The sequence below is a fragment of the Xyrauchen texanus genome, chromosome 1 (assembly GCF_025860055.1).
Source record: "Xyrauchen texanus isolate HMW12.3.18 chromosome 1, RBS_HiC_50CHRs, whole genome shotgun sequence".
Lineage (NCBI taxonomy): Eukaryota > Metazoa > Chordata > Actinopteri > Cypriniformes > Catostomidae > Xyrauchen > Xyrauchen texanus.
The window spans coordinates 7,881,833-7,894,712 of record NC_068276.1 but is presented as its reverse complement, the minus strand read 5'-3'; the positions used below and the strand labels follow the sequence as shown (position 1 = coordinate 7,894,712).

General features: G+C 39.9%; 1 protein-coding gene across 1 annotated transcript in view; it reads left to right on the top strand.

Annotated features, from left to right (window-relative positions):
- Window positions 1-3,710, top strand: part of LOC127643729 (alpha-actinin-2-like) — a 60,558-nt gene extending 56,848 nt beyond the window's left edge. The window contains exon 21 of the mRNA XM_052126572.1: window positions 1,201-3,710. Coding sequence (XP_051982532.1) covers window positions 1,201-1,359 — 159 coding nt within the window. The 3' untranslated portion in view covers window positions 1,360-3,710. The remainder of the gene's footprint in view (window positions 1-1,200) is intronic.
- Window positions 3,711-12,880: the final 9,170 nt, after the last annotated feature.

Below are 12,880 nucleotides of genomic sequence, written 5' to 3'. Positions count from 1 at the left end.
ATGCAATAATTAAATAAAGAATAGACCATGAGCCCAGTTATGCCAAATTAAGTAAGTAAATGCTTTAACAGTGTTCAATATACTGTATGAATCTCTTGCATTGACTGCTGAATGCTGAAGTGTTCAGGCAGGAGACTGGTATAAATGTTTGTTGAGCAGCAACAAGTTTGTCTGGCGAAATCGTCAAGTATTTGGTGTGAATAGACCTTTACTCTTTTTTTTACATTCAAATGATATCAACATTGTCTCAAAAATGAACGATAATGTAACACAATTTTTACGTGCCACTTTCTATGCTTCATTGCTGTTTCCTGGTGAAATAAACACTAGAGGCGCTACAACAACTGTGTTTTATATTCACTTTCACACAAATCACGAGAACAATGACTGATTATGACTTTATGAACACTTATTTTTCACACTATTACTCACACACTATGTTATGATATAGAAAAACTTTTACTATAGCACATATTTGACAAACAATACATTTTAACTCTTGTATTACAGACCCACCTACATTTACACACTTATTCCAATTCGATTAGCCTGTGCAGTAACTCACTTGACAGAGTGTCAGACTTTGGATCTCAGTGATAGGCCGAGGCTTGAGTGTAGCCAAGCACACAAGCTGACACATTACCCCAAAGTGCCATTGAAGTGATAAACAATGACCTGGTTGTTTCAGAAAATGTGCTTTTCATGTTGCATTTGCTTTTAGGACACTCGGTTAGGTTTACATTAATGTTTTAGTTTAGGGAGGTATGTTTTACTCATTAAAACTTCCATATAACATTACCCTTAAAAACCTCATCCGATTACGACACATTCCACTCACTTTTGGTGCCCTCTGCTGGATTCTGGGGAACTGCAGACAAATGTGTAATGAAGCACGTAATTTTGGTTTGTTAAATTGTTGCCGTTGTCATGTAATTTTCATGAGATCAGGCTGAATCATATTGATACATACTCATAAAATAGAATGCTAATGTGTTCTCAACGTGTTGATTAATATCCAAGGAGATGTGTTGATGCTTTTATGAGCAAGACAATATGGTAACGTTTTGTGTTTTCGGTTGCAATGAGAACCCTATTTATGCTATTGCTGAGAGTTATTGCATAGCTGATGATGTGTACTGTATAGTTTATTAACATTGCGATTGTGAGAGTGATTTAAAAGTGTCTTCTCTCATCTCTCAGCCCTACATCACTGTGGAAGAGCTTCGTCGTGAACTTCCACCTGAACAAGCCGAGTACTGCATCAGCCGCATGACCAAGTACGTCAGCGCTGATGGGACTCCTGGAGCCCTGGATTACATCTCCTTCTCCAGTGCCCTCTATGGAGAGAGTGATTTATAAATGCTCCAAATGTCTTGCTTTCACCCCTTCTTTCTTTTTTCAAGCCCCCAAATTTAATGCTCAATTTGAGAGAGTGAGTTAACAATATTGTTCCTCTCTTCTTCTTTTTCTGCCCTCTTTCTTTTTTCTTCTCCTCGCACAGCTACACAAAATTAAACTTTGTGTACTCTGTTTAAAGGGGAACAGTTCACCCCCAAAAGCCTCAGTCACCATTCACTTTCCAAATACCCCCGCCCATACAATAGAAGTGAATGGTGACTGAGGCTAACATCCTCTCTAACATCTCGGAATAATCAGGGAAGAGCATGATGACCCTCCCCCTTCTCTTTGCCTAAAAAAACTGTCATTTTCATAAAACATATATTAAAAAGTTTGTTGGTTGATGAGCGCTTGTGAAGATTCATGCTGTGTTTATTTTACTGACGTTTATATGTGAGAGCCCCCCCACACACATTAGATCTGTACTGTATTCTAATGGCACTTTTCTACTGCATGTTACGGTTCGACTCAATTCAATTAAACTCTACTCGATTTACTTTCTAAGCTTGCGTTTCCATTGCAGTTTAGTATCGCCTCAATGTGGGTGGGATTATAGGCTGATCATCATAGTTGTGCTGCCTCTACTGTCATGACATCATCTTAAACATGACACAAACACCAAAACAATAACAACCACTAGCTGTTCTACTAGCTCATTGTGCTGCATAAACCAGTTGTTGCATGGTGATTTGACACAAGTGTAACAGTTAAATTGGCCTGGTTGTTTTAGAAGCAAGCTTTCCAGTAACTGGTCAACTAAATAAAGCAAAGCTTTCAAGCAGAGTATAGAGTTAATGTGACAAAACATACCATCCTCCATCGTGGATCAACGCCATGGCGCTCTCCCTCCCATTGCTCGCTGGTTTAGAGAGCGTCCATTTGGTTGAACCACTTCCACTTTTCCTTGATGGTTCTGTAGTCACTTTTAAGTTAGTTTTACTTTTCCCTACACTGTTGGTAGGTCCGGTGGTAGCCGTGTGCGGCCAATAGCTGAGACACTTCCTGAAATACATTTTCATTTCGCTCATTCACAAATCAGTGATCTGCAGTTGAGTCGAGTTGTACCATGCAGTGGAAAAGACCCATAAGACCCCAAAAACCACTACTGCTGTCCAGTGTCTTCTTCATATGAAACTGTGAGAACAACTTTAAAGTCTCTACACAGAACGTTCTTTCCCCCTTCCACTGATTTTGTGACATAGTTCAAATCGTTATGTTTTGTTGTCATATTTTATCCCTTAATATTGTTTATGTATGTATGTCTTAGTTATTGTGGTGTTATTGTGTGTTCAATGTGGTTTTTCTTTTATTTTGAAATGTTTTTTTGCCAAAAAGTATCAATTGGAGCCAGTAAATGAACTTTAAGGTTACGGTAAAAAGTGGTTCATGTTTTTGATGCTGACAGGAAAGGTTTCTACTATCCCGAGAGTTGATTGAAAACAAAGTTTGCCTTTAATCCCTGTGAGCTAGAATGATATTGCCAAAGTGTATTAGTGAAAGCCGGGGATGTGTAAGATGGATTCATTAAATGAAAATCTGGATGTTCCTGTCTCTGTGGTGAACCATTTCTTTCCTTTCATCCACATGCACACTAAAATGTCCTGTACTGTGATTTTAAGACTCTTACTATGTACACAAATCTGTAACTTAAAGTGATAGTTCAACCACGACTTTGTCATAATTTAATCATTCTCCTGTTGAACTAGTTGACTATCTAATGTAAATTACAAAATTAAATGTTTTAACAGAATTTTCACACTATTGTTTAAACTCTGACTTGGGCAATCGAGCTTCAAAAATGATATACATATGTACACTTCTGAAGCATCTTAGGAACATATTGAAATTCAAGTCTAAAAATCTTTCACTCCATTGTAACTCTTAAATTTAATTTGCAAATGTGTATATTCAATCTTGGTATGTTATGACATCATTGGTACTTGTGTGTCTTGTGACCGAAGTAATTCAATTTAAGGTGAACTATGCCTTTAAGAGGTAAAAGTGTCATAAAAAACACAGAGACCTAACAGTTTTATTCAGGATTTAAGATTTGGTCTAGTGTTTATTAGCGATGCTCAAATAATGAAATAATTTGTTGATTTTTACCCATAATGCTGTAATGTTGTGACCCACTGTTGAGTTATTTTGTTGTTTTCTGGGTAAATGACTTTCACGGACCTCACTGTGAGTCTCTCTCCCTGGACACCCCCCCACCCCCCATGGGTCTATGTCGTCACACCTTTATTTCCAAACACAGAATTAATCAATATAGATAAATACCCAGAATAAAACATCTTAAATTGTACCTGCAATCCTGAGTCTTTATTTCTTCTGTGGTATGTGTGCTGTGAATGAAAACCTTTTAACTATCTCTTAAAAGTAAACCTCAAAAAGCAGGCTGATTTTAACCCTCAATACTGGTGTCAGTTTTCTACAGTAGGGGGCACTTTGTAATAAACAGTTACAGTAGATCCCATCTATTCAACTTTAACAAGTGGACCCATAATAATCATTATTTTGGAAAAGGCCAACGTATTAATTAACAAATGGTTACTAATCTACAGAACTGTTTATTTAAATAGATACATTATATATTTGTTATATATATATATATATATATATATATATATATATATATATATATATATATATATATATATATATATATATATATATATATGTGTGTGTGTGTGTGTGTATGTATATATATATGCTTTATATTATTTACATATTATTGTTACCCTACAGACCATAATGTTGTCATTACTGGAAAAATCAAGTTGTCTTTATTAAGCATAACTTGTCATGTTTATAATGTTTTTGGCTTACATCTCAAATATCTAAGTTCTTTAATTTGTGTCCATTCAATTAAAATCCTTATGTTGAAACAACAACTTTTAAATATCAATTCTGAGTTAAATCTTCTTGCGTGTAGTTACCCTAACTTAAATAGTTAAGCTAATTCTACATGAACACCAAGTTAAGTGAACATAACTACACAAGTTTTGGTGACGCCATTACTCAAAACAATTGAGTGAATGAGTTTAGTAGCGTGGCATCGAGTAGCTTCAAATTATTAGGGTTTTCAGTGTATATTTTATTTATGAAGAACATTTTCACCTGGGAATTCAGACAAAATGTAGTTAAATTTGAGACAAATAAATCACAAAACAATCAAAATGTGCTTTGTAAATGTTTACATTTTTGTTTGTGTGTGTGACAGGTTTGAAAGGGCATAAGTTGTCATTTAAACCCAGCCCTTAAACAACACTGTATGACCTGACCAATTATTTTATATTTTACACCACCGAAATAATAAAATGATTACTCTCATTTAACTTATAGTCTTTAACAGTCAGGCCTGCTCACAACCCATTTAATGAGACAGAGAGCAAAGAGCTCTCATATATTACCCTTTTATTAAAATATTAAATATCAAATATTACTTAAAAACACTTACAAAAAATCTAGAGTACTGGCAAACTTGGCGCAAATTTGCCACTCATTATTTTCACATGATAATGAGCTTGCTGTTTACCACAAATGTTTGCCAGAAGTTTGAGCTCTTCACCGGTAGTGGTGAACCTTTGCTGCAAGCTTATTTACATGTGAAAATTAATGAGTTAATTTGCTGCAACTCTAGATTTTTTGTAAGGGAACAAATATTAAAATATTATCTGACCTATGTACTGTACACACCAGCATGATCTGATATTTGATAGCGTGAAACTGAAGAGGAACTGAGATCAGATTTTCAAGCTCTTAATTTAGTAGGAAAACATCCATCACAGTTATTGGTCTAATTCAATTGGGAAGTTCTCGGCAGGGGAGAGTCAATGAAAACAAGGGATGCCCATCCATCTTTAGTTGCTTTAGTTGCAAAGTCCTGTCATTCACTAAACCCCTTGAAAAAAAATATTTGGAATCCTGAACAGCATCATTGTGTAGAGGACTTGACAGCCATTAACTGTGTAAGTTTGTTGTATGAAAAAGAGCAGCTGTGAAATTTCTGTAATAACTCCAGGTTATGGCTGCTATCGTGTAACTTATTTCTAGAAGACATAAATTTAGTTTTATAGGAAGTAGCATTTAACGTCTACTTGGCCCCTTCAGTTTGAACAGGCATGACACTTGTGATTGCAGCACTTGAAAAACCAATGCTGAAATAAAGAGGATTGAGAGGATTAATTCTGGAACTGTGTACACAGCTAAAGTGCTCTGAAATGAAATTGTATTTGAGGATGTGTGGGGTGTATTCATAGATAAGCTGGTCTGAATTGCCCAGACTGGATGTGAGATGTAGCCGACACCAGGCTTGCCTTCATTATGAAGATTGGGAGTTTAAGGAAGCTACTCAAACAGGCTGGTCGCCCCCTGGATTTTCCTTGTTTTTTTATCACCATCAGTTCGGGGGTACCTATGAAAGATCGGGTGCTTGGCTGATTGATTAGGGGCTTAAGCACTGAAGTGCTTATGAAGTACCCTTGCTCTGCTTTACAAACTACATAAATTAAGCCTTCAGTGTACACTAAGATGGGAGAACAATCATGACGGCCATACTTTAAGGTTATTCCAAAACAAAAAGTTACTTAAAAAGGAGTTTTGAATTTTTGAGCCCCACACCTCAGCACTCATAGCTCTTACAACGGATGGTAAAATATATAAAGGGAATAGGGCTTAGGGTTAATCATTCATGAATGAAAAGCACTCTGTGACTCCTAGTGAAGCACAGCAACTGGGCAGGACCTAAAACAACATGCTTAGAGCCTCTTGCAATGAACATAGAGTCCCATTGAAGTAGAGGTCTGCATTCCCGGAACTCATGCAAGACCCACGGGACCCAATCAGATGGTGTGGGTTAAATTTCCGAGTTGAAGGCAGGAGCAGACGGTATCTTCATGGTCAGTTTAAGTGTTAAGGAACCAACCTCGGGCAAGTCAGATGGGCATCATGTCACGCATCATATGCTAATAGCAATAAAAAGAAATAATACGATTTTTGTACACTTGTTGTCTTTTTGTATGGTGTATGTGTAAAATAAATGTGGGGTTGCGGAAATGTGGAAACAGAGAGTGGGTGGACATGGAGTAAAATTCAGCAGGAGCGCACGTCCACTATCTTCTGTGAACATATGTAAAAAAAAAAGTGGATTGTGTTACTTGAACAAATAGTAGTAATATGTGATATATTACACTTTTATTCTCTTAAAATATTGAAATGCACATAGAGTAACGTAAAATACACAGTATAGTATTATACTGTATACATTTATAAAGGTGGGGGCGCAATTTGTAGAAAATTCTTGTGTTTCAACCAGACTATTGAAGTGCAAATAGTAACTCCATTCTCTGTTCTCTTAACCCACTAAACGTGTAACCCGTTAACCAGTTCAATGTCCCTGCCCATTACGAAATATTCAAATATGCCCACCTTCATTTGATCAGCAGTTGATCCTTAAGAAATTTGTTGTGGCTGTCTTCAGCTTGGTCTCAGCAGTGGTGGCTGGAGTTAGTGTAAATTGACACAATAATAAAATAATTTATCTTTTCAGAAACTATGTCTTGTTTATTGAATTATATATAGTTATATATATATGGTTAAACTATTATAAACTATAGAGATATAAAAGCTATTTAATTTTTTTGTTGTTTTTAACTATCACTTGCATGCTAAACGGAATACAGTATTCACAGTAATCGCATGAGATACATTTTTTGCGGTTTCATTGTTGCGCTTGTGCTACATTAGGCAGATCGAAAAATCTTTTTGCTTGCCACCGTGTAGAATTACCTGAAGCATCTGGGCATTCAGTTCCTTAATTAGTAAACACTGTTAATAATTTCACTTTCGGAGACAAGCCATTTTTCCCTCAGATAAGCCAGTTAAGTTTTAAATTGCATCAATGGGGCCCGAGACATGCAGTTGTGGCTTTTACAGCAGACTCACGTGAATTTTGACTGACAGCACAGAGACCTGCGGTTTATTCAGTATATTAAGTTCATTGTATTCCCATATTGAGTTTTACCTGTAATAATGATTTATTGGAAGAGGGGCATTGCAATCTTATTTTTAAACACAATCGTCAAAAAAATCTAATTTACATGAAGAGAAAGATCGCATTTAAACTCAAATGGTAATTCATTTACATAGAACAGAACTCAAATGATGATTTGCTGAAAATAACCTTCTTAGATCATCTGTATTCGGTCAGATTTATTGAACAGAATGTGTTTGTGAATTTGTAACTGCGTAACTTTAATCATGTCTGAAGGATGTCTTTTTCATAACATTATTTGGTAACACTTTTAATGTTCCATTTGTAAAGGGTTTGCAAAAGGGTTTATTAATGACTAATAACTAATCTACTAATTTATATGCAGTTATAACAGCATGAACATAAAGGGTGAAGTTCATGCAATACCTGCCAAATAGTGAGCTAGTTTTTAACTCAGATGAAATAAATGCTTAATAAAGGTAACAGTTCATTCATATTTTAATCATGAATCATGAAATGTCATGATTCATTATTTATGTCATGATAAACCAAAAATAGATTATAACAGGGAGATTAAAAGGTGTTATTAATATATTAATTAATCTAATGTCTTGACTCATGTTACCTTGCTTGTCAAGTTGGGGACAAAAGAATGCCGCTACTCAGAGTGGTAACCTATGTATCATAGTTGGAATGTCTCAGCCAAACACCTTTCAGGTCTTCATGCTCAAAAATTTGATTTCTCTCATTTATCAAAAGTATATCTTTATTATTTACTTCTCTTAAGTTTTTGGGTAATTTATTAATTAAGTAACAATATCTGCACTTTCTAGTTCTAGACTTAATGTAAGGTGGATTTACAAACTTATTTAGCAACCTCAAAAAAGGTATGCAAACAGAACAATTATGGCAAATTTATTGAGTTATCCATGGACCATTCACTGTATTAATGACTTACCAACATTTGTAAGCTAGGGAAATTGTACCTTAATGTAAAGTGAACACATGTGAACTATTTATTAATGACTTACTAACATTAATAAGCTATGAAATTGTACCTTAATGTAAAGTGAATACCTGTGAAACCATTTATTAATGACTTACTAACATTAATAAGCTATAAAAGTGTACCTTAATGTAAAGTGAGCACATGTGAACAATTTATTAATAACTTCCTAACATTTGTAATTACTTTCAAACATTAATAATCTATGAAAGTGTGTCACGAAATGCATAGGGGATTTATTTATAAAAACAAAAACCAACATAAAGCTCCCACAAAGGGGAAAACAAACATAAACTACCCCAAAAGGGAAAAAAGATAATCCAGGTTGGGGCAGAGGGAAACAGGACAACAAAAAGACAACAAAACACCAGAATGGCATGATCGCACATCATTTTCAAGACAATGAGGCAATTTACGCCCATGCCAACTGATAATCAAGATGAGAGAATGCGTAGCAGTGGCAAACAAATTGATGTCATGCATTCTCACATTAAACTAAACCTGAGCGTACATCTAAAGGCAAACGCCACACGATGCACGCAACAGGTGACAAAAACAAGTCAAGACACCTGTGCGAGAGTTCGGCCAAACACACCCGACACCTTAGACTGAAGTGACCGAACCTCAGCACAACATGAAGACAGCTCATGACCAGGGTGTGGCGCACCTGCGCTTGAGAGAGCCTGACAAACTAGTGACGCGAGTGCATACTGCCAAGATGACATAGGCATAATGCGCCCACGTCAATAACAGACTGACATGGAGTATGAGTGACCGACACAGACCGAAACAGAACCAGAAAGGAAGTCAGGATCCAGACACCGCACTCTCAAAAAGAAACAGGATGGACCAAAGAGCGAAAGGCAGGGAATACACCCGAAACCACGCGCTCACACAAAGACAGACAATGAAACACAAGACAGACATGGGACGATAATGCCAAGTCCTGTCAGACTAAAATCCAGACTGACAGAGTGACAGGATCATGACAAAGTGTACCTTAAAGTAAAGTTAACATTGTGAACCATTTATTAATGACTTCCTAACATTTATAAGCTATGAAAGTGTACCTTAATGTAAAGTGAACACCTGTGAACCATTTACCAATGAATTACCAACATTATTAAGCTATAAATGTGTACCTTAATGTAAAGTGTAAAGTTTGTGTGACACTGATCTGATTGAACTGAGAAAAGCTCTGAGAAGAGTGCACACAGAGTGTTGAAGGCAGAGAAATAAAGAGCCTTATTTGACTGCATCATTGCTCTCTGTCTCCTCCCTTCCATCTCCGAACTTGGAGTTCTTACACTGGTGCTGAAAACCGGGATCTGCCCCATGGAGCCTCCCAGTTGGCCGAGGTCCTCCAGTCCCTTGCCGGCCTAAATCAGAGTCACCAACAATCCCTGCTTGAGCTGCGCCAGCACCAGGATTGCCGATTCTTTGAGAACATGCGAGCTCAAGCAGAGGACCGGCATGTGATCCGGAGCCTTCTCCGCAAGGAGAGAGCCCCGGCTGTGACCCCGAAAAAACCACAGCCCCCTGCCCCCACCCACGCTCCTGAAGATGGGGGCAGAAGATGACATGGAGGCTTTCCTCGATCTGTTCGAGTGGACCACTTAGATCTGGAGCTGGCCGCGTGACCAGTGGGCGGCCTGGCTCCTTCCGCTCTTGTCCGGGGAAGCCCAGCTTGCTGCTCAACAACTGCTGGCGGCTAACCTCCTGGGGTATGCCGACCTGAAAAAGGCCATTCTACAGTGGGTTGGAATCCAGAGCATTACCAGCAGCTCTTCCGGTGCCTGAAGCTGGGGAGGTCCAACTGCCCATTTGCCTTCTCCCAACAGCTCCGAGATGCGTGCCGGAAATGGCTGCTGGTGGAGAACTGCGACGTCGTGGTAGTCGATCAGGTGGTACTGGATCCTTCATCTGCCAAAGGGAATGGCAGAGTGGGTCCAGGGGTGTCCAGGAGGAAGCTATCCAGCTTGCGGAGGACCATATGGCAGCATACCCAAGGGCAGAAGATCCCTCTTCTTCCCTCTCTCTCTCTCTTCCCCCTCCCCCTGTGTGTTCCCCCCTCCCCTCTCAGTCTGCTCTCTTCCCAGGGCATGTTTCTTCCCTCAAGAGGCAAGGAGGAGCTCCGCCACCATGGCCAATTCCCCGCGCAAGGTGGTGGGCACCCCCCCCCGCCTCTACAGTGGCTCGTCGCCCTCCCCCTCAGGTGGAAGTGTCCGCCGATGCAGGTGCTAACGTGGCATCTGGGCAAGACGGCTGGAGTTGTGGGGATCCAGGGCACTTCCGGTATCAATTCCCCGTGATGGAGCTGGGGATGGTGGTCCGGATCCCCGATGTCCCGCAGGCTGCCCCGACTGAGCCTGAACATACCGAGTACCAGTAAGAATCAAGAGGGGAACTCACCAAACTTTGGGGGACACCGGATGTAATCAAACCACTATCCACCAACGATGAAAACGCTGCATAAAAGTGACGAGATGTAAAGTGCGTGATGCTCTGGCAGGGGAAGCGGAGCCGGGGCTGTCTTCGTCAGCTCCACGTCATGATGACTTGAGGGGGAGAGGCTGCTGTCCCTCCCCTCCTCAGGGGATTTCCCTGTGGAGCAGTTGCGAGACTAAACCCTCAAGCACGCCTTTGACCAAGTAAGAGTGATTGATGGTCAACAAATCCACCCGAATGTCACACTTTCATATCCCTATTTTTACAATTATTTTACTCCATACAAGCGGTTGTATTGAGTGATGCAGGACACTCATACGAAGGAAGATACAACCCAGCTCTTAATACCACTGAGTTGCTGGGAAATTGTTTTCCAGGTGGCTCACTATAATCCAATGGCAGGTCACCTAGGGGAAAGAAACAGTTTAATAGCCTGTTTTTATTGGCAGGGCATTGATGGCGATGTCCGCAGGAGGTGTGTGGCATGTTGCGAATGTCAGCTGGTGAACTCACCGGCCACCTCAAAAGTGCCATTTTGCCCTCTTTTGCTAATCGAGGTCCCCTACGAAAGAATTGGCATGGACCTCGTCGGGCCATTAGAGCGGTCAGCACACGGACAATGCTTTGTATTATTCCTAGTGGATTATGCAATGCGATATCCGGAAGCAGTGCCTCTGAGCAACATCATAGCTAGTAGTGTTGCGGAGGCACTCTTCAAAATAATCTCCCGGGTGGGGATTCCAAAAGAAATCCTCACCAAACAGGGCACAACCTTTATGTCACGTACACTACGCAAGCTTTATGAACTATTAGGTATTAAATCGATTCGCACCAGCGTTTACCATCCACAGACAGATGGCCTGGTGGAGCGATTTAATAAAACCCTTAAGAACATGATTTGTAAGTTTGTGCACGATGATGCTAGAAATTGGGATAAATGGCTCTACCCCATTATTTGCAGTGCGAGAGGTCCCGCAAGCCTTCACAAGATTTTCCCCATTTGAGCTGATGTATGGTCAAATGGGGAAATGTTATCTGTGAAGCTTGGGAGAAGTGAGCTTCAAATAGCAAGAATGAAATTCAGTACGTTCTTGCTCTTAGAGCAAAACTCCACACACTGGGGCAACTAACACTGAAAATTAGCTCCCAGCTCAAGAACGAAAGAGTCGGCTGTATAACAGGGGAACTCGGCTGTGGAAATTTGCACCGGGAGATAAGGTACTCGTATTACTCCCCACATCGAGGTCCAAATTACTAGCCAAGTGGCAACGACCCTTTGAGGTCACACGACGAGTCGGGGAACTCGATTTTGAGGTAAAGCGAACCGACAGAAGGGGCAAATATATCACCTCAACCTCCTGAAATTATGGAGGGAGGCGGTCCCTGTGACATTAGCTACGGTACAAAACACAAAAACACAAAACCTAATCGTAACACTGCGGTCACTTGCGGAGACCACTTCTCACCATATCAGCTCGCAGGGGTTGCCGAGTTGCAAAAAGAATTTGCAGACGTGTTCTCCACTCTACCGGGTCGTACAAACCTCATCCAGCACCACATCGAGACCAAACCAGGAGTTGTCCTATCACTTGCCAGAGCACAAAAATAAAATAGTTTGGGAAGAATTGGATGCGATACTTGATATGGGGGTAATAGAGGAATCCCAGAGTGATTGGTCCAGTCCGGTGTACCTTCCTAAGAGCGACAGGTCTGTACGGTACTGTGTGGATTATAGAAAAGTCAATGCGGTGTCTAAATTTGATGCGTACCCAGTTCCCGCTTTGATGTGTTGCTCAATCGGTTAGGTACTGCTCGATTTTATTCGACATTGGATTAGACATGGGTTATTGGCAGTTCCCCTTGACACCAATTTCCTGTGAAAAAACAGCCTTCTTCAAGCCATTTGGATTGCACCAATTTGTGACACTTCCGTTCGGTTTGTTTAGGGCCCCGGCTATGTTTCAGCATATAGACCGAATCCTCAGACCACATACAGCTTACGCTGCTGCCTACTTGGATGATATTATCATTTA